At 52.2% G+C, this 21,696-nt stretch overlaps 2 protein-coding genes across 3 annotated transcripts; both read left to right on the top strand.

Annotated features, from left to right (window-relative positions):
* Positions 1-683: 683 nt before the first annotated feature.
* Arl2 (ADP ribosylation factor like GTPase 2) lies at positions 684-7,339 on the top strand. 2 transcript variants are annotated; one of them, XM_042675888.1, is made up of 6 exons: positions 684-793; positions 1,111-1,242; positions 4,858-4,968; positions 5,057-5,219; positions 6,083-6,163; positions 6,901-7,339. In XM_042675888.1, the coding sequence occupies exons 2-6, from the start codon at positions 1,178-1,180 to the stop codon at positions 7,033-7,035; spliced, it is 555 nt and encodes a 184-aa protein (XP_042531822.1). In that variant the 5' UTR covers positions 684-793; positions 1,111-1,177; the 3' UTR covers positions 7,036-7,339. The 2 variants fall into 2 exon arrangements, with proteins under 2 accessions (XP_042531822.1, XP_042531823.1); XM_042675889.1 differs by lacking the exon at positions 684-793 and having other exon boundaries at positions 1,042-1,242.
* Positions 7,340-11,275: 3,936 nt separating this feature from the next.
* Snx15 (sorting nexin 15) lies at positions 11,276-21,613 on the top strand. The gene is made up of 8 exons (XM_042675893.1): positions 11,276-11,453; positions 14,074-14,109; positions 14,314-14,434; positions 15,599-15,714; positions 15,821-15,968; positions 16,519-16,662; positions 19,683-19,940; positions 21,050-21,613. The coding sequence occupies exons 1-8, from the start codon at positions 11,355-11,357 to the stop codon at positions 21,142-21,144; spliced, it is 1,017 nt and encodes a 338-aa protein (XP_042531827.1). The 5' UTR covers positions 11,276-11,354; the 3' UTR covers positions 21,145-21,613.
* Positions 21,614-21,696: the final 83 nt, after the last annotated feature.

Raw genomic sequence — 21,696 nt, forward strand, 5'->3', positions numbered from 1 at the left:
AAAAAAACTAAAATGGGACCAGGCATGCTGGCTCGTGCATATAATCCCAACCACCCCAGAGGTGGAGGGAGATCATGAGGATGTGATTCCAGGGCAGCTGGGGCAAGAAGTTAGTGACACTTCTATCTCAACGAAAGCCAGATGTGGTTGAGTATCAGTTATCCAACCTAGGCTGGAGGATCCAGGTCTGAGACCCTATCTGAAAAATAACCTAAAAGCAAAATGGGCTGGTACGTGTGGCCTAATTAGTACAGAGCCTACCCAGCAAATGTGAAGTCCTGAGCTGAAACCCTAGTACTCCAAAAGGAAAAAAGAAAAAGGAATAGAAATTTGCTTCTTTACTTAATACAGACAACACGGACACAGACAGCTGGGGCTCGAACCCAGAGCGCCTAGCTGGGGCTCTTCCACCTAAGCCACAGCTCCACTTCCGGGTTTTTCGGCGTCTCGTAGATTTTCCTCCCCAGGCTGATCTCAGCCTCCCGGGTAGCTAGGATTGCAGGAGCCTGGCGGGTGGGTCAATTCTTGGCGTTCCCCCGCATTGCAGGACTCCCAGTCCTCTAAAGGACATTGACTATCCTGTCACGGGAAAAGACACGGCGCGCGCGCGCGCGCACACGCACACGCACGCGCACGCACGCACCCTTGGAAACGGCCTCTAGGGGGCACGACCGCCCTGGACTGAGCCGGGGACCGGGGAGGCCCATCTGCGTCACTGCAGATTCAGGAGGATGCCGAGGCCCCCGCGGAGCGGGGCTGGGCCCCCCGTCTCCGGGCCTTCTACTGCTGCCAGGTGAGCAGCCGGCACCCTGTGCCCCCAGTTCTGTTTCCAGAGTTAAGCCCTTTGTAGGTACTCCCCACCTAGCCAAGATAACGGTTCAGGAGCTTCAAGCTCCCGTTCCCGCCAAGTCCGACGGTCCCAGGCTGGAAGGAATGAGGATTTCGCCCTGGGAGGCGAAGGGTTAACGCCGGGGTGGGCGCAGCAGTCCCGGTGACCACTAGGGGGACCATGGCTGCGGCTCCCAAGGGAGGCTTCCGAGTCACGTGGAGGAAAGGGCGGGACCAAACACGGGGCCGACCAATAGACGGTGCTCTCCACGGGTGTGATAGCCAATAGGAACTGAGAACGGAGTCCCGGGACTAGAAGAAACGGCAGCCGGGAGGGGGTTACGGGACCATGGGGCTTCTGACCATTCTGAAGAAGATGAAGCAGAAAGAGCGGGAGCTGCGACTGCTCATGCTGTATCCTTCCGGAAGCCGGAGCCGCGAGGGCCGGGGGGCGGGGAGGGCCTGCCGGGTGGGCGGTGCCAGGCGCCCCCTGCCGGGCGCGGGAGCGCGGCCGCCGGGTCCGTACCAACTGCCCATTGTGCGTCACGCGCGCGGCCCTACCAATCCTCCCGGCCGGGGCCGCCGCGGGCCGTACCACCTCGCGGGGACGGAGGGGGACTCGCCTCCAAGCGCCAAAGGTGTGGGCCTGGAGGCGCCCTGCGGGGCGCAGCGTCCCGGGTGCTGGGTGGCATAGGGCCCGGAGGTGACTCCGACGTCACCCTCTGTCACTCCGGTCCGCGCGTGGGTTCTCGTCCTCCGGTGCTCTGACCTCCTCCCCCTGGGCGAGGGTGCCGGCCCCGACCCCGAGGTCGGCGTCCGGGCGGCGCGCGGGCCCCGGCTGGGGTCAGGGCGGCGGTGTGGACCCAGCCTCGGGTCCTCTGCTGGGCAGTCGGTCGTGCCTGCGCCCCTAAGGGCTTGCAGGCCCCAGGACCCTCGGGGTGGTGCGTTAGCCGACGCCTGCGCCCCGTTGCCCTGCGGTGTACCAGGCTTGGTAGAAATCTGCAATCGACCCGGGCGCCGGTGGCTCACGCCTGTAATCCTCACTACTCAGGAGGCCGAGATCCGAGGATGGAGGTCGGAAGCCAGCTCAGGCAGACAAATCCAAGAGACTCTTACCTCCAATGAACTAGCCAAAAAAAAAAGCCAGGTGTGGCTCAAGTGGTAGAGCACCAGCCTTGAACAAAAAACCTAAGAGCATGAATCCCTGCATTCAAGCCCCAGTACCAACACATTAAAATAATATAGTGCCACACTAAATGACAGTTGGGTAAAGACATGAGGGGGGCAAAGATTGAAGCATACGTATCTGGAGGAAAACTATCCAAGGCAAAGAAAGGCAAATGCATTCCTGTCAGGTTCATGGGGACATCAAAGAAGGCAGTGTGGTTACAGTAGAAGAGACCCATCTCATAAGGATTTCTGGTTCTTGGCTTTTCCTTTAAGTGAGAAGTTTAGAGGAGAAGCCATGAGCTGAGACCAGGCCCAGGACTGAAGGCAAGGTCATGGAAGACATGGTATAGGCAGGCCAGCAGGAATAACTAGATTGAGAATGAGATGAACTGAAACCAAGCCTGACGCCAGGGTTCTGGCCAGAACAGTCTGAAGCACAAGGAGCCGTGCCTTGGTGCCTCATGCTTGTAATTCTAGCTACGCAGAAGGCTGAGATCTGAAGATCCCTGTTCAGAGGCAGCCTAGGCAGACAAATGTGTGAAACTCATCTCCAGTTAACAAGCAAAAAAGCTGCAAGTGGACATGTGGTTCAAGTGATAGAGCAAAAAAAGCCAAGTCAAGGTGATGTTCTTAGTTAAAGCACCAGTATGGGTGCACATGCATATATATGCACACATGCAATCCACTGTGCTGAGATGGGGAGGAACAGGTTCCTGGGAAGATGATAGCCCTGACCTCTGTTTGGCCAGGTGAGGCATCGGAGCTATCCTTAGAATGTCACATGTGCTGCTGGACCTGTGCAGCAGAGGTAGGGTAGTGTTTGATCACAGGTGCAGGAGCTCAGCTAGAAAGTGGTGTGCACAGGTGTCCAAACATGTGAAATGAGGATGCAGGTGCTGCAGGGGAGCAGAAGATAAGCAGTGAGGGCCGCCAGGCCCCTGAAATGCAGCATGAAGTCTTTGGGGACCACTGTGGCAAGAACAGGCTCTGGAAGCCACTGGGGACACATTCTGATGATATGCAGTGGTTTCCCCCTCTCCCAGTTTAAGAAAGCAGGAACTGGGAGCCAACAACTCACACCTGTAATCCTAGCTACTCAGGAGGCTGAGATCCTCAAATTATGGTTTGAAAGCAAGCCCAGGTAGACCCATTCCTAAGACTATTAATCTCAGGTAGCGCTGTGGTTCAAGTGGAAGAGCGTCAGCCCAGCCTTGAACCAAAAAAGCTAGTGGAGAGTTCCCTGCCCCTCAGCCCTGGTTTCAAGTCCTCATACTGGCGAGAGAGGGGTGGGGAAAGGGAAAGAGGAGAGAGCAAGAGCAGGAGTTCTAACCTGTAAGGCCCTGGGTTCCATCACAGCACTACTAAAAGGAAAGAAAAAGCAGGAAGATACAAAGTTTGGCCCAGGTGAGTGTAAAGAGTGTTTGAGGAAGTGTGCTGTAGAAGGCAAGTTGTATGTCACTGAATGGGGGAGAGGGAAGAGGAGCAACAGGAGTTTGTCCCCTGTTCTTGATCCATGGAGAACACATAGATAATACTGGCATTAGAGAGACCAGGATTAGGGCAACTTTAGGCCTAAGATTGAGCCTCAGGAGCAGCACTTTTCTTGCCTCCATCTCTCAAGTTCCTAACCAGACCAGGTAAACAGGAAGAGGGCCTGAGCACAGGACCTGCCCTCCTTCTAATCTCCAGTCAGCTGCAGGAGCTCAAGTGTTGGAAGGAGAGGAGGTGGTTCTCTTTTCTCTAGAGATTTGCTCTACAGAAAAGGATGTGAAACATTCCAGAAACACAAAGGTAGCTGCCATTCTCTGATGTTTGTTCTTCCCTTAGTCCTTCAACAGGCTGGCCTTGGGTGTTTCAGACACTCAAGAGACTTCACCCAGCATCCCTGGTGCCTGAGCCTAAAGCAACTCCTCTTGGACTCCTCTTGGACCATGCCCTGCATTGGTCACTCTTGCCAGGATCTGTAGTACATTATTGTTGTTATTTTGTCCTCCTGGAGTTTGAATTTGGGGCTTTGTAATGTCTAAGCAGGCCCTCTACCACTTGAGTCCCTCAGCTAGCCCTTTTTGCATTGATGATTTTGCATTGATGATAGGGTCTTGCTCAGGCTAGCCTGGACTGTGATGCTACTATTTGTGCTTCTACCAAGTCACTGGGTATGCTCCATCTCACTTAGCCATTGGTTGAAATGGAATCTCTTAAACTTTTTTTTTCCTTCCCAGCTGGCCTTAAACCCTCCATTTCCCATGTCTGTCTCTCAAATAGGTAGGATTTCAGGCTTAAGCCACTCTACCAAGCCCTCAGGTTTGTAGTCTATCACAAGCTCCCATGAGAGTGTAAACTTCATAAGGATGAGAACTTTGTCCTCTAATACCCTAAGAGGTCCTGGCTCTTAATAGGTGTTCAACTAATAGTTGCTGCAGGAATTAAGTTGCTTTTGTTCATCAGAGATGATAGAAATGATTATTTTGCTCAGCTCAACATTTAGAAAAAACTTTTTTTTTAATTTTGTGCCAGTACTGGGGCTTGGACTCAGGGGTTTGAGCGGGGAGCTTTTCACTCGTTGCTTGCTCACTCAAACCTGTTGCCATACCACTTGAGCCATAGCACCACTTTCAGCCTTTTGCTGGTTTGCGGGGAATAAGACTCTCTTGGGTTTGTCTGCCCAGGCTGGCTTCAAACCATGACCCTCAGATCTCAGCCTCTTGAGTAGCTAGGATTATAGGTGTAAGCACTAGTGTCTGACTTCAACTTAACTTTATATCTATGATGGGAAATGATTAGCCCTTAAGGAAGGGGCGCTGTGTTGGCATTGCCACTGGCTTGGCACAGGGACTTCTCCTTAACCAAATGTCCCAGCGGCCTGGACAATGCCGGCAAAACCACCATCCTCAAGAAGTTCAACGGGGAAGACGTGGACACCATCTCCCCGACCCTGGGCTTCAACATCAAGACCCTGGAGCACCGAGGGTGAGCTGGGACCCTGCCCTGCACTAGCCAGGTCGGGGCAGGCGGGGGCCGGAGGGGGCTGATTTTCTGCTGGCTCTTTCCTGCCCAGCTTCAAGCTGAACATCTGGGATGTGGGCGGCCAGAAGTCCCTGCGCTCGTACTGGCGGAACTACTTTGAGAGCACAGATGGCCTCATCTGGGTGGTGGACAGCGCCGACCGCCAGCGCATGCAGGACTGCCAGCGGGAGCTCCAGAGCCTTCTGGTAGAGGAGGTGCGCAGGCCGGCCAGTGGGGGCTGGGACCCGGCACATAATAGGTGTTCAGCTTAGACTTGCTGCATGAATGAGGTTGCTTCTGTGTTCACAGATGAGTCCCACAGGCATCTGTGCTCCAAGTAACATAGGGTCAAGGTTAGTTTTTGTTGGTGGTGGTGGTCATGAGGCTTTGAACTCAGACCCTAGGCTCTGTCCCTGAGCTGTTTTACTCAAGGCTAGTAGTGCTTTACCACTTTCAGCCACTTCTGGCTTTTTGGTGGTTAACTGGAGATAAGAGTCTCATGGGGGCTGGGAAGGTGGCTCAGTGGTAGAGCGCTTGCATGAGGCCCTGGGTTCGATTCCTCAGCACCACATAAGCAAAAAGAAAAAAGCCGGAAGTGGCGCTGTGGCTCAAGTGGTAGAGCGCTAGCCTTGAGCTGAAGAGCTGAGGGACAGCACCAGGCCCAGAGTTCAGGCCCCATGACCGTACCAAAAAAAAAAAGAGTCTCATGGACTTTCCTGCCAGGGCTGGCTTCACACCTCGATCCTCAGATCTCAGCCTCCTGGATAGGTAGGATTACAGGTGTGAGCCACTCGCACTCAGCTCAGACATCTTGTTCAGCATCTTCTCCTGATTATAGATGAGGAAACTGAGACATGGAAGAGAGAGGTGCCGCTGGGTGGTGCTCAGCTGGACCCTGAGTCCACATGTAGCCAAAGTGGGATCAGACAGGCCAGCCACTCTTTTCACTCTGCCCTGCCACCCAGGCCTTGCCCTGATCATGGAGACTGATGTTTGACCCCAGATCCTCTAGGCCAGTAGAAAAGGAGTCAGGCTGGCCTGTGAGCGCTCACCCTCCTCTCCACTTTTTCTCTCCCAGCGCCTAGCCGGAGCAACCCTTCTCATCTTTGCCAATAAGCAGGACCTGCCAGGAGCACTGTCCTCTAATGCCATTCAGGAGGTGAGTCCTTGGAGGCAGGCTTGCCTAGAAAAAGGGGCATGAACCAAGATCTACTTGATAATTATTAGAAAAGCATTTATTAGTCCCCTATGTGTGGCAGGACCTGTTCAGAGCACTGGACATTGGGTCATTAATAAGGTCTGTAATGGCAGCTTACAGCCTGGGGAAGCAGAGCTACAGACAGATTGATCCACAGGATACGGACAGTCAGTCTGCAGGGAGTGCTTCCTGTCAGGCTAATTCTGCACAGACCCGAGTCCATTTCGTTCTCACGACCACTCTCATGTTCTAGATGGTGCAACACAATGAGAGAGAGTAGATGACTTACCCGGTACCACACAGCCAGGAGGTAGACAAGCCAGGATTTAAATCCAAGCCTGTCTAGCTCAAGCCTGCATTTTAACTGCTATTCTAGTTCTCAAGTGCCACAAAGAGAAAGAGCGGGGTTAGGATCCTAGTTCTGCCACTTACTAGCCATGTGATGTGGCCAGTAATTGGCTTCTCTGAGCTTTGGTTTCCTTCTTGGTAAAACTGCAAGCCCAGTCGTTGGCACCTGGGGCCTCATAGGGAACGAATGAGATGACTTCAGTGGGGTCCCTGCCCCGTGAGACCCTCAGGAGTCCGTGTGGCTTTTACATCAAGGACCACAGAGAGCCCCGGTGCCCCGCGGGCGATGCGCCTCACCCCGCAGGGCTAGGGCTGTGCACTGTGGCTCCACCTTTCCTCTCTGTCCCCAGGCCCTGGACCTTGCCTCCATCCGTACACACCACTGGCGCGTCCAGAGCTGCAGCGCCTTCTCTGGGGAGGACCTGCTGCCCGGCATCGACTGGCTCCTGGACGACATCTCCAGTCGGATCTTCACCGCCGACTGAGTCACCATGGATGTCCCCGGCTCCAAGTCCAGACACCACCTTGGGGGTGGGGGGGAGCTGAATAGGCCAGCTAGACTAACACTCCCCACCCAGTGACCTGCTGCTGCTACCCATGCCCACTGCCGCTCTCCCAGGCAGAGCACTGCCCAGGCTATCATCCCAGCTCCTGTCACTCCAGCCCGTGATGAAGGCTGCAGCTGTGGTGCCAAGAGGACAGGGCTGGGCCGGGAGGGGCTGCCTGCTGCTACTGAGGCCCTGGGCCACATACCTTGCTCAGTGGTAAGAATAAAGCACTCCTTCTCCAGTTCCTGGCCTGCGCTGTTTGTGAGATACCATCTGTAACAGTCCAGGCAGGCTTCCCAGAGAGAAATGACTTCAAGCTGAGAGGGGCCTCACACCTGTAATCCTGGCCACTTGGGAGTCTGAGATTGGGAGGGTTGCAGTTGGAGGCCAGCCTAGAAGAAAATTTCACAAGACCTTTCCACAGGGCCCAGTGACAAACCTATTACACGTGCTAAGGTGAACATATAGGGGTCATGCCCATACAAGAAACTAGACCCTATCAAAAATAACCAGCAAAAACTAAGGCTGAGGCATAACTCAGTGTTACGAGCACCTGCCTTCCAAAGGCAAGGTCCTGAATTCAAACCTCAGTGCTGAAGAGAAAAAAAAGAAGGTTGGGAATGAAGGAGTAGAATGATAACTTCTGGGTAGAGGAGAGGAAGATGGTTCACAGGGTGGTGGCCCTCAGGAGGGGTCCCCATGATCGTGGGTATTGGATGGATCATGGGCAGAAAGCCTATTGAAGCTGGGATCCCTTGGGGAGGAGCATGCAAAGGGAGGGAAGGAGGGAAGGTGGCTACATCAAGCTACAAAGCACTCAAGCAGGGCCACCCTGCCCAATTGCTGGCTCTGCAAAGCGGGGTTCTGTGGTAAGTGCTCCCCACAGAGGACAGTCCAGCATGGGCATCCCACCCAGCTAAGGGAAAGTTGGAATCTGAACCCAGCACACGCCATCCCAGGGCCTTCCATGGAAGCATGGGCCTGACCATCTTCTGCTGTTGTTTCTCTGTTCAAATTCAAAAGCTAAGAAGACTTGAGTAAGACTTGGGCCCGTTAGCTGGATGCTGGTGGCTGACGCCTGTAATCCTAGCGACTTAGCTACTCAGGATTGCGGCTCAAAGCCAGCCCAGGCAAGAAAATTCATGAGACTCTTATCTCCAAGAAACCACCAGAAAACCAGATGTGGTGCTGTGGCTCAAGTGGTAATATGTTGAGGGACAGTGCCCAGGACCAGAGTTCAAACCCCATGACCTACAAAAAACAACAAAAACTGGTGTCTGTCTACCTGTCCAAAAATCACATCCCTCCCTTGCAAAACTGGTTTAAAAAAAAAAAAATTGGGCAGGGGCTGGGAAGTTGGCTTAGTGATAGGGTGCTTCATGAAGCCCTGGGTTCAATTCCTCAGTACCACATAAAGAGTAAAAGCCAGAAGTAGCACTGTGGAAAGCTAGAGCACTAGCCTTGAGCAAAAGAAGCTCAGGACCCTTGAGTTTAAGCTGCAGGACTGGGGAAGGAGGGGGGTAGAGGAGTGGGAAGGTCGGGCAGTAGTGGCTCACGCCTGTAATCCTACTACTCAGGAGCCTGAGATCTGAAAAGCCTGAGATCTGAAAACTGGAAGTGGCACTGTGGCTCAAAGTGGTAGAGTACCCAGGCCCTGAGTTCAAGCCCCAAAACAGACAAAAATATATAAAGACTCATGCTTCAATGCAGGACAGTGGTGGCTTAAACTGAAATCCTAGTTATTCAGGAGGCTGAGGATCATAGTTCAAAACCAGCCTGTGCGGGAAAATCCATGAGACGCTTATCTCCATTTAACCAGCAAAAAGCCAGCATCTAAGGCATAATAGCCCTTCCTCCAGCTGTTTTCATTCCAACCAGAATCAGACCATGGCTAAGTGGGACTGACAACAGCTCTTCCAATGTAGATGCTCACTTCCTCAACAATTGATTCCTTTGGGGGGGGGGGGGGGGGGGAAAGGGTCCGTGGTAGAGCCCGAACTCTGGGTCTGGGAGCTGTCCATCTCTTCAGCTCAAGGCTAGCACTCTACCACTTGAGCCACAACACCGCTTCTGGTTTTCTGAATGGTTTACTGGAGATAAGAGTCTCACAGACTTTCCTGCTTGGGCTATTTTACAAGCAGTTCATAACCCAGCCCTTGCCTTTCAGTGATGATAGCATGGTATTGATGCCTGTCTTTCCCACTTTGGCTTTTTAAGGCTTTTTAGTGGTACTGAGATTTGAATGTTGCTAGCATGTGATCTCCCACTGGAACCATACCTCCTGCCTTTTTTGCACTGGCTACTTTTGAGACAGGGTCTCACTTTCTGTACAGGCCACCTGGACTGTAATCCTCCTATTTAAGCTTCCTGCTACAGCTAGGATATCAGGAATGTGCCATTATGACCAGTTTGCTTGCCTTTTTTTTTTTTTTTTGTCAGTCATAGGGCTTGAACTCGGCATGGGCACTGTCCCTGAGCTCTTCAGCTTAAGGCTAGTGCTCTACCACTTGAGCCACAGCGCCACGTTTTCTGGTGGTTAACTAGAGATAAAAAGTCTCAGGGAAGCCGGGCGCCGGTGGCTCACGCCTGTAATCCTAGCTACTCAGGAGGCTGAGATCTGAGAATCGCGGTTCAAAGCCAGCCCAGGCAGAAAAGACTGTGAGACTCCTATCTCCAATAAACCACTAGAAAACCGGAAGTGGCGCTGTAGCTCAAGTGGTAGAGCGCTTGCCTTGAGCTGAAGAGCTGAGGGACAGCGCCCAGGCCCAGAGTTCAAGCCCCATGACCGACAAAAAAAAAAAAAAAAGTCTCAGGGAGAAGTGGTGCTGTGGCTCAAGCGGTAGAGCGCTCACTTTGGGCTGAAGAGCTCAGGGACAGAGCCCAGGCCCACAAAAAAAAGTTATCTACTTGGCTTTTAGGGCTGGGAAGCTGGCTCAGTGGTAGAGTGCTTGCCTTGCATGCATGAGGCCCTTGGTTTGATTCCTCAGTACCACATAAGCAGAAAAAGCCAGAAGTGGCGCTGAGGCTCAAGAGGTAGAGCGCTAGTCTATAGCTGAAAAGCTGAGGGACAGCACCCAGGCCCAGAGTTCAGGCCCCATGACCAAAGAAAGAAAGAAAGAAAGAAAACACAACAGTCCTTTTAGCCAGGCGCCAGTGGCTTTTGCCTATAATCCTAGCTACTCAGGAGGCTGAGATCTGAGGATCATGGTTCAAAGAGAGCCTGAGGCAGGAAAGTCCGTTAAACTCTTATCTCCAGTAAACCACCAGGAAACTGGAAGTGGTGCTGTAATTTAAGTGGTAGAATGCTAGCCTTGAGCTGAAGAGCTCAGGGATAGCACCCAAGCCAAGTTCAAGCCCCATGGCTGACCCCAAAAAAAAAGTCTCAGGGACTTTCCTGACCCAGCTGGCTTTGAACCAAGATCCTCAGATCTCAGCCTCCTGAGGTGCTAGGATTACAGGTGTGAGCCACCAGCTCCTGGCATGCCCAGCTTTTTATTGATTGAGATGGGGAGAGGGAGGCAGGTTTCCTGAATTTTTTTGTGTCAGCTGGCCTCCAACAGCTGTCCTCCTTACTTCTGCCCCCAAGTAGCTAGGATAACAAGTACAAGCATTCTGTGCCAAGCACCTCATTTAGGCTTTGATGTAATATTAGGTTTCAGCAATATGGTTTTGATGCATGCTTATTGGTAAAAGGCCACATACACTACCTCTGGGGTGCAGTGGCTCATGCCTGTAATCCTAGCTACTTACATAAATATATGTATATGTTAATGTCTAAATATATACTTTCATGAATATTTAAATTACATTAAACACATAAATTTTTTTGATAGGGGTTGAAGGTGTGGCTCATGAGAGAGCTAGCCTAGCAGGTGCAAGGACCTGAGTTCAAACCCTAGTACCGACAAAAACAACAAAAGTATGTGGATGGATAAAAGAAGAGAAGTGGTTTGGAAGTCTGTGGGGCTTACGCTCAGATACGGGCGGGGTGCGCCATCGCCCTCACAGGTGAGGAGGTGCCTAAACCTCCCCCGACCAATCTTCCTTCCCCCATTACTCGCGTTTACGCTTTCCCCATGGTAGGGAACTTTTCAGACGCTCCCTTGGCCGCAGGCCGGGGCCAGGGCGGTGCTGCGACTTGCGCCCGGCTCCGTGGGCGGGTAGAAGGAGGGCGCAGGCCCGGGCGAGCCGGCGCTGGCGGAGGCCCGAGCCGGAGGGGCGGGGGCGGCGGTCAGCGCCGCTCCAGCTCGGTGGCCATGTCTCGCCAGGCGAAGGATGACTTCCTGCGGCACTACACGGTCTCCGACCCCAGGACCCATCCCAAGGGCTACACCGAGTACAAAGTAACCGCGCAGGTGAGGTGGGGCCCAGCGGGGACCTTTCCCCTTTAAACAGCTGGGGGGCCGCGTGGTACCTTAAGGGTGGGTGAGGCGGGAGGCTTCCTTGTTTGGACGACAGAAAAGCGGTTTCCCTTTAAGTGGAGTCCGGCGTGAGGGCGGTCCTGGGCGCCCTGTGGGCGGGGCCTCGGTGGCCGTGAGGGCGGTCCTGGGCGCCCTGTGGGCGGGGCCTCGGTGGCCGTGAGGGCGGTCCTGGGCGCCCTGTGGGCGGGGCCTCGGTGGCCGTGAGGGCGGTCCTGGGCGCCCTGTGGGCGGGGCTCAGTGGCCGTGAGGGTGGTCCGGGCGCCCTATGGGCGGGGCCTCGGTGGCAGCCTTTTCCTTTTTTTAAAGGGCGCGGGGCGTTCCCCGCCGCTGCGCTGCGAGCTTCCCGCGTAGTCTGGGCTTAGTTTGAGCATTTCTCAAACATGAAAAAGAGCTTAACCCAGTATGAATTCTCTGGTCACTTGGAGTTTGGTTTATTGGTTTAGTAAAAACTCTTGCAATACTTTATTTCTTTTTTTTTTGTCGGTCGTGGGGCTTGAACTCTGGGCCTGGGCGCTGTCCCTCAGCTCTTCAGCAAGGCCAGCGCTCTACCACTTGAGCCACAGCGCCACTTCTGGCTTTTTCTGCTTATGTGGTGCTGAGGAATCGAACCCAGGGCCTCATGCGTGTGAGGCAAGCTCTCTACCACCGAGCTGTGCCTAAGATTCTTTGTATTCAAGGCTAGCGCTCTACCACTTGTGCCACAGCACCACTTATAGCCTTTTGTGAGTAGTTTACTGGAGATTAGAGTCTCATAGACTTTTCTACCTAGGCTGGCTTCCAACTTAGATCCTCATGTCTCAACCTCCAGAGTAGCTGGGATTAGGATTAGCTAGGCATGAACCACTGGTGCCTGGCTTAGGTTTTTTGAAATTGAGACATAATTTATATAAATGTACAGCTGTAGTGGGGAGGGGCAGTGAGACCACTGAGTCCACAGTGAAAATGTAAAAGATATTGAGCGAAAAGTGCTGACGCGCCAGGACCTCACCTGGAGTGATCCCAGGAAACGGCCCTGAGTGCCAGCCCACATTGGCTTTTAAGCATTTTGGACTAGGGTGGGGAAAATGGGAGGCTGGGTGTTGGTTTTAGCCAATGATTGTTACAAGAAATTCACACGTTGGGCTGGGAAGGTGGCTCAGTGGTAGAGCGCTTGCCTTGCATGCCTGAGGCCCTGGGTTCGATTCCTCAGCACCACATAAGCAAAAAGAAAAAAGCCGGAAGTGGCGCTGTGGCTCAAGTGGTAGAGTGCTAGCCTTGAGCTGAAGAGCTGAGGGACAGCGCCCAGGCCAAAAGTTCAGGCCCCACGACTGGACCCAAAAAAAAAAGAAAGAAATTCGCGTGTTAATTTAAAATTTCCCACCAAGGTTTTGCTGGCTGGAAGCAGGGGAATAGAACAAGGGGTGGTGATGGTTCATCTGGGTTAGGGCTTCCATTGTTCAGAAAACAGCAGAAGCAGAGTTACAGAGTTACAGGGTTACAGAGTTATAGTTACTAGCTAAAATAGCTAGATACTAGGGAAGTCTTATCCACAGCACACTTACATTCATATCTGTCCCCCCCTCTCCCCCATCGTGGGCTTGAACTCAGGGCCTGGGCACTGTTCCTGAGCTTCTTTTGCTCAGGAAACTCACTCTACCACTTGAGCCACAGCACTACTTCCAGCTTTTTCTGTGTATGTGGTGCTGAGGGATTGAACCCAGGGCTTCATGTATGCTAGGTGAGCACTTTACTGCTGAGCCACCTTCCCAGCCCACACATTTATATCTTAAAATCCCTCATTATCCATTTTACACAATCCAAGTCAAATATTCCATCTTTACTTCCTCTGCCATATCACAGCTTGATCAGATTTTATGTAATATATATTGTGCAACTCAACATACACTTCCATCCCCCAAGTTTGTGTCTTGTCAGTCATTAGTTGTCTTCTGTCACCATAAATTTGATCCATTCTTTTCTTTGTTTTGTTGCAAGATCAGTACTCCAACTTGGTACCTGAGGCTTTGCTTATTGGCCAGGGCTCTATCAACGAAGCCACACCTCCAACCCTTGGTCCGTTCTTGACTTTCCTATGAATGGACTCACACAGGAAATGCTCTTCTGTGTTTGGGCTCCATTTTGGAAAGTCTCATGGACATTCCTACCCATATAGATTTAAGCCTTGATCCTCAGGTCTCAACTTCTTGAGTAGCTAGGATTGACAAGCGTGAGCCACCAGCGCCTCATTTGATCATCCAGTTTGGTAGATAAACAGAAGTATCTGGGGCTGGGAAGGTGGCTCAGTGGTAGAGTGCTTGCCTTGCATGCATGAGGCCCTGGGTTCGATTCCTCAGCACCACATAAACAAAAAAACAACAACAACAACAACAAAACAAAACAAAAAAACAGAAGTATCTAGCAGAAAACTTGCTAAGTTATACTCAGAGCCTTAAAGTCATGGCACGTTGATGCCAGAGGGCTCTGTGCCTTTGAGGGGAACTAAGAGGTCCCTGGAATGATGGGATGTCAGGTATCAGGCTCTGACCTCACCAGGTTCTTGCCTTTCCTTTTTCAGTTCATCTCAAAAAAGGACCCAGAAGACATCAAAGAGGTGAGGCTTCTGGTTGGGAGGCAGTCGCCCCCCATTCCAGCTCTGGAGACAGTAAGGGAGTTGCTTGGGAACTGAGAAGAGCCCCTCCTTCCCCTCCCTTATTTCCTGGCCCTGGGCGGGCGGGGTACCCTGGCTCTTCACTGTTCTGAGAGGCAGACTGGGCATGGGAAGGCCGCCCTGGTCACAGCTCCCCCCGCATAGTAGGTGGTGGTGTGGAAGCGGTACAGTGACTTCCGCAAGCTCCATGGCGACCTGGCCTACACACATCGCAACCTCTTCCGGCGCCTGGAGGAGTTCCCTGCTTTCCCTCGGGCACAGGTGTTCGGTGAGTGAGTGAATTCTCAGGCCAAGAGGGAGGGAGAGTTGGGCAAAGGAGATCTTAGCTGGTGAGGGCTGGAAAGAGTCCTGGACCTCTGTCCTCCAAGATGGCGTCATCTGACAGACGTCCTGGGCTCTTTCCCATTCCCAACTTTGTTAGCACCCCCCCTTTTTTGGTGCTGGTATTGGCTTGGCTTTAGGACTTGGGCATTGTCCCTTAGCTTTTTCTTTCTCTTTTCTTTTTTCTTTCTTTTTTTTCTTTTTTTTTTTGTCAGTCATGGGGCCTGAACTCTGGGTCTGGGCGCTGTCCCTCAGCTCTTCAGCTCAAGGCTAGTGCTCTACCACTTGAGCCACAGCACCACTTCCGGCTTTTTCTGCTTATGGAATGGAACCCAGGGCCTCATGCATGCAAGGCAAGCACTCTACCACTGAGCCACCTTCCCAGCCCTTCCTTAGGTTTTTCATGCAAGGCAGGCGCCTACCACAGCCATAGTACCAGCCTGCCCCAGCTGGCTCCATCCTCAGATCTTAGCCTTCTGAGTAGCTAGTATTACAGACACCAGTGCCCAGCTCACTTCAGGCTTTTGTTGGTTAATTGGAGATAGGAGTTTCATGGACATTCTGGAATGGGCTGGCTTTGAACCAGGAGCCTCTTTTTTTTTTTTTTGGCCAGACCTGGGGTTTGAACTCAGGGCCTGGGCATTGTCTCTTAGCTTCTTTTGTTCAAGGCTAGCACTTTACCACTGGAGCCACAGCACCACTTCCAGCTTTTTCTTTTTGTATGGTACTGAGGAACCCAACCCAGGGCTTCATGCATACTAGGCAAACACTCTACCAGTAAGCCACATTCCCAGCCCATGCTCTCATCCCTTGAGTAGTTAGAATTACAGTGAGCCACTGATACCTGGCGATTTTGGTTCATTTTATTTTATTGTATTTTCCTCCCCATCTGTCCTGTGATATCCTTGGGAGCATCTTCTCAAGCCAGCACAAAGTAGCTGCTCAGTAAACGTCTGGTATGAATGAATACACACAGGAGGAGCCAGGGAGGCTAGAGAGGTAGCCAGCAGGCTGTGCAGAGCCTCTCAGGTAGAACCAGGAAAAATGGGCCATGGAGCTACTCACTTGTCTCACAGTTGCTCTTCCTGCTCCTTTGTCCTGGCTGCTGCAGGCCGGTTCGAAGCCTCTGTGATAGAGGAGCGGAGAAAGGGAGCAGAAGACTTGCTTCGCTTTACTGTACACATCCCTGCTCTCAACAACAGCCCCCAACTCAAGGAGTTTTTCCGGGTACGTGCACCTGCTCTTGCTAGCGCCTCTGCACCTGGGAAGCCCAGCTGCCCACCAGGTGACACTTGTGCCTCTCCCCGCCTGGTCTGGTCTTTCCCTGCTGCAGGGTGGGGAGGTGACTCGGCCTTTGGAGGTTTCCAAGGACCTACACATCCTGCCAACCCCTCTGATCCCCGCACCACCACTGGATGATCCCCGGCTGCCCCAGCCGCTCCCTGCAGAAAGGAGGGGCCTGGAAGAATTGGAGGTTCCAGGTACATCAAGGTGGAAGGAGAGAGGCAGGGTTGGGTGCCCCAGGGAGAGAAAGGGGGGCCTGTGTTCAGTGATCACAGCAAACAGCTTGGGATGTTCCCTGCTGCACTGCTCACCTGCTCAGGGCGGTTGGAAAGGTCATCCTTGTCTGTACTTCAGTTTACTTATCTGTAAAATGGGTACAAACCAAGCCAGGTGCCGGTGGCTCATGCCCATAATCCTAGCTACTCAGGAGGCTGAGATCTGAGGATTGCGGTTCAAAGCCAGCCCAAGCAGGAAAGTCCATGAGACTCTGAACTCCAATAAACCACCAGAAAACCAGAAGTGGCACTGTGGCTCAAGTGGTAGAGTGCTTACCTTGAGCTGAAGAGCTGAGGGACAGCGCCCAGGCCCAGAGCTCAAGCCCCACGACCTACCAAAAAAAAAAAAAAGCAGGGGAGTACAAACCCTAACAGGCTTGTCTGTGCCACTGGCTGAGGGAGAGGATGATTCCCTTTTGAAAGCCAGGAAGTGGTGAGGGCAGGCGTCAAGGGTCCCCTGGTCTCTCCTCAGTGGACCCCCCGCCGTCTAGTCCTGCCCAGGAGGCCCTGGATCTTCTCTTCAGCTGTGGCAATGAAGAAGAGGCGTCTGGTTCCCCTTCCCGAGGCCCCCTCTCTGAGGCTGAGCTCGCCCTCTTTGACCCCTTTTCCAAAGAAGGTAAGGAGGCAGGGTGGACGAGGCGGGGGCTGGGACAGGAGAGCCGCAGAGAAGCACAGGGCCGCCGGCCAATCTGCAGGGCACCTGTGTAAACCCAGGCATGGCTGCTGTCTGCTGCCGGCTGGCCACTCTCATGACCATCAGAAGCAAGAGGCCCACTGTGCCACAGCCCGGGCGCTTGGTGAGCTGAATACCAGAGCTATGAGCATCCTGTTTCTCCTCCTATTTCTGTTGTATGCGTTTTTGTTTTTGTTTTTTCATTTAAACCAGTAGTAGAGCCTGATGCAGCTGGCACCATTTGAACCAGGCCTCCTAGCTTTTTTTTTTTTTTTTGCTGGTTGTTTTGGAAATGGAGTCTCTTAAAACTTTTGCCTGGGATGGCTTTGAATTGTGACCCGCTACATCTCAGCCTTCGGAATAGCTAGGCACGAGCCACTGGCGCCTGGCGCGTCTGTGTGTTTCTGGAATGAGCTTTCACTTCGTTGCTCAGGCTCACTCTGGAACTTGTGTGTTAAGCGATCCTTCTGCCTGTCTCCCCGCACTGAGGAAGCAAGGCGCACGCCTCTGCACCCGGCTACTTTTCTTCTGCTTCCTCCCCTCTCTGCTCCTCCAGGTAGGAGGGCAAAGAAGGATGTGGGGACAGACAGAGTGCTGCCCCCGGGCTGTCCCCCAGCCTCTGAGCGCGAACAACACTGAACCCTCCCCCTCCCCCCTCCCCCAGGGTACTCAGTGGGCAGCCCTGTAAGCTCTCTCATAGGCAGTGGCACCCTGCAAGAAAAGGTCCCCGTCCTTGTGCTATGGTGGCAGTGTGCTCACGTCCTCCCCTGTGCCACCCATGGCAGGCACTTCATCCTTTCATCAGCTCTTCTAGGCCAGGAGCCAACACTGCACTTAACTGGACACCAGGCTCCTGAGCTCAGTACTGAGGAGCTCTGCTCTCAGCCATACGGGGAGGTCTGGAGGCCCAGCTGGAGGCCCTCCTCCTCCCAGGAGGCCCCCAGGCTCCCCATGGGGTCTCCTAGGATTCCTCACTTAGATGGAGATGGAGCAATGCCTACCTCTTCCTTCTCTAGGATGGGGTACCACAATTCTCCATGCTCCTGTACCCCGTGTGTGTATGTGTGTGTGTGTGTGTGTGTGTGTGTGTGTGTGTGTGTGTGTGTGTGTGCGTGCGCGTGCGTGCATGCAGGTACTGGGATTTGAACTAAGGGCCTCTCGCTCTCACTTGGCTTTTTTGCTCAAGGGGTGCTTTACCATTTGAGCCGTAGCTCCACTTCTGGTTTTGTGGTGGTTCATTGGAGGTAAGAGTCTCACAGACTTTCCTGCTGGGCTGGCTTTGAACCACAACCCTCAGATCTCAGCTTCCTGAGTAGTTGGATTCTTATCAAAGAAAGTTGGATTCTTATCAAAGTAGTTGGATTCTGCACCAGAATCACCAGCTGCTGGGAGGCTATCTGACTACCTCTAAGCCAACCCCAGACACATAATGGGCCCCTCTCCCTACTTTTGAATGTGAGGGTGCCTGTCATCAACTGTCTGCACATTTGGGGTCCTTGATTGAAAAGGAAAGACCTAAAACCCCAGAGGGGACTGACGTTGTGCGTCTGTGGTAGAACACTTGCCCAGCATGCATCCCTATCACTGCTTCTCAAAAAAAAACCAAAACACTCATCAAAACCTTGAGATTCTTTGAATCTATTCTAAGATTATTCTAAGACTTTAGAGCAGTTCTGCCCTTAACCCAGAGATAACAAATTAAACTTTTTATTTGTTTATCCTGGGTCTTGAACTCAGGGCCAGGCACTGTCCCTAAGCTTCTTTTGCTCAAGGCTAGTGCCCCATCCCTTGAACCACAGTTCATTGGACATAAAAACTTTCACAGGCCCAGCACTGGAAGGTCATGCCTGTAATCCTAGGTACTCAGGAGGCTGAGATCTGAGGATCAGAGTTCCAAGCCAGCCCCAGCAGGAAAATCTGTGAAACACTTAGCTCCAGTTAACCACTTGAGTCCAAGCCTCACAATTCACACACGTGTGCACACACACACATAGACACACACACACACACACAAAGTTTCATGGAATTTCCTGCATGGGATAGCTTTGAAATCCTAAGATCTCAGCCTCTTGAGTAGCTAGGTGTGAGCCACCAGCTCCAGCTTCACAAACTATAGTTATGTTGTATACCTAAAGAAAGAATTTTGAAGGTAAGACTTTGTACAAGCCTACATGAGCACCAGATGTGGTGGTTCACATTCATAATCCTAATTACTCAGGAGCCTAAGATCTGGGAATCAGGGTTCAAAGGCAGAAGGCGCAGAAAGTCTGTGAGATTCTTTATCTCCAGTCAACCATCAAAAAGCCAGAAGTGGGCTGGGAATGTGCTTAGTGGTAGAGCGCTTGCCTCGCATGCATGAAGCCCTGAGTTTGATTCCTCAGTACCACATAAACAGAAAAAGCCAGAAGTGGCACTGTGGCTCAAGTGCTAGCCTTGAGCAAAAGAAGCTCAAGGACAGTGCCTAGGCCCTGAGTTCAAGCCCCAGGACTGGGAGGAAAAGTGAAAAAAAAAAAAAAAAAAGCCAGAAGTGGGCTTGTGAGTCAAGTGAAAAGAGTATCACAGCCATGAATGAAAAAGCTAAGGGACAGAACCCAGGCCTCGTGCGGGGGGGGGGGGGGGGGGGGGGGGGGACGGGGGACGGGGGGGGGGGGGGCTCACACACACACACACACACACACACACACACACACACACACGCACAAACTAGGAAGGTAAGACTTTTTACAAAGTACATGCCTCTAATCAAACAGATCTTAGCTAGTTTGCTATCTTTTAAGTTAAGGCTTCTGGGTTTGTCTAGGCTCTAGTTCCTTCTTTTGGAGAAAGCTGGTGTCCTGAGGGAGGAGAGGCCTGGGGGTGGGGAGCAGGTCCTAGGAGAGGAAGAGCTGCTGAGCGTAAATCTTCTCACTTGATCCTACCCAAAAGGCCAGGAAGCAATGTGAGCCCTCTCTGTCCAACTGCAGAAGGCGCAGGCCCTAGCCCCACTCACATAGGAGAGCTGGCAGCCATGGAGGTAGAGTCTAAAAGGCTGGACCAGGAGCCCTGGGAACCAGGAGGACAAGCGGAGGAAGAGGATGAGGAAGAAGGGCCAACCCCTGCCTATCTGAGCCAGGCCACGGAGCTCATCACCCAGGCCCTCCGGGATGAGAAGGCAGGTGCCTACCCTGCGGCCCTCCAGGGCTACCGAGATGGCGTGCACGTCCTGCTTCAGGGAATGCCCAGTGAGTAGGGTCTGGAGGGTCAAGGGTCAAGTTTGGGATTGCTCAAGAATGCAACGGGGAAGGATAAACAGAAAAGCAATGAAAGGATTAGGAAAAAAAGGCCTGTAATCCTAGCTAATCAGGAGGCTGAAATCTGGAAGATCACAGTTCAAAGCCAGCCTGTGCAGGAAAGGTCATAAGACTTTTATCTCCAAATAACCAGCAAAAGGCCAAAAGTTTAGCTGTGGCTAAAGTGGTAGAGTGTCAGCCTTCAGCAAAAAAAGCCAAGCAAAGGCACAAGTAGGGATTTGTCCCTCACTGATTGGAAGAGGGTTTTTTGTTTGTTTTGTTTTTCCCTTCAGTTGTGGGGCTTGAACTCAGGACCTGGGCACAGTCCGAGCCTTTCTGCTCAAGGCTAGCACTTTGAACCACTTGGAACCACAGCTCTACTTTCAGTTTTCTGGAGGTTAATTGGAGATAAGAGTCTCATGGACTTTACTGTCCAGGCTAGCTTTGAACCAGGATCCTCAGATTTCAGCCTCTTGAGTAGCTAGGATTACAGGCATGAGCCACCAGTGCCCAGTTGGAAGAATAATTTTTTTTTTCCCCCAGTCATGGGGCCTGGGCACTGTCCCTCAGCTCTTCAGCTCAAGACGAGTGCTCTACCACGTAAGCCACAGAGCCACTTCTGGTTTTCTGGTGGTTTATTGGAGACATAAGTCTCATGGACTTTACTGCCCTGGCTGGCTTTGAACCGTGATCCTCAGATCTAGCCTCCTGAGTAGCTAGGATTATAAGAGTGAGCCACCAGTGCCTGGCTGGAAGAATAATTTTAACCTGTGAAAGCCTCAGTTTTCTTATTTGTAAAATGGGAGGAGACAGGGTTGGGAATGTGGCTCAGTGGTAGAGTGCTTGCCCTGGGTTCGATTCCTCAGCACCACATACGCAGAAGAAAAAAAAAAGCTGGAAGTGGCGCTGTGGCTCAAATGGTAGAGTGCTAGCCTTGAGCTGAAGAGCTGAGGGACAGCGCCCAGGCCCAGAATTCAGGCCCCACAACCGGACCCAAAATGGGAGAAGACAATAGGATCCAACTATAAGGGACCAGACCAAAGGCCAATCTTTCTCCACAGGTGACCCATCCCCTGCCCGACGGGAAGGTGTGAAGAAGCGGGCTGCCGAATACCTAAAGCGGGCAGAGGAGATCCTTCAAGGGCACCTGTCCTAGGTGCCACCCTGAGGGAGGGGTACTACCTGGAGAGCCAGCTCCAGCACTGCCAGCCTCCCTCTTGTCTCCCCAGAGCCTGGCCCAAATTACTGGTCTTTTAACCCCAGGGATCTGTAGGTAATTGGACTAAGGATGAAGAAATAATGACTTCTCAGTTTCCAGCCTGCCTCGCTGAAATCAGATACACACTTCTGATTCTGCCTGTCTCCATGTCCACGTTGTCAGCCACAGCTCTGGGCAAAAACTATCACTCTACCCATCTGGAATGGGGGTCTGCAACCTGTAGCCTACTGCCAGATTTGGCCCACTGCCTTTTTGTTGTTGTTTTATTAAGGTTCATGAGCTAGAATCGATTTTTACGTTTTGTAAAGGGTGAAAATAAAAAAAGAATCAAAAGAATAAGATTCTGTAGCAAGTGAAAAATAATACGAAATTTAAGTGTTAGGAATAAAAATTTGTCAAAACACAACTAGGCTCATTCGTATAATGTCTATAACTGAGTACAAGCTGTGTACTTGGGTCCACCTAAATCACAAATTTCTGTATGGCTTT

The sequence above is a fragment of the Dipodomys spectabilis genome, unplaced genomic scaffold (genome assembly GCF_019054845.1).
Source record: "Dipodomys spectabilis isolate Male_0828 unplaced genomic scaffold, ASM1905484v1 ptg000030l, whole genome shotgun sequence".
Classification (NCBI taxonomy): domain Eukaryota; kingdom Metazoa; phylum Chordata; class Mammalia; order Rodentia; family Heteromyidae; genus Dipodomys; species Dipodomys spectabilis.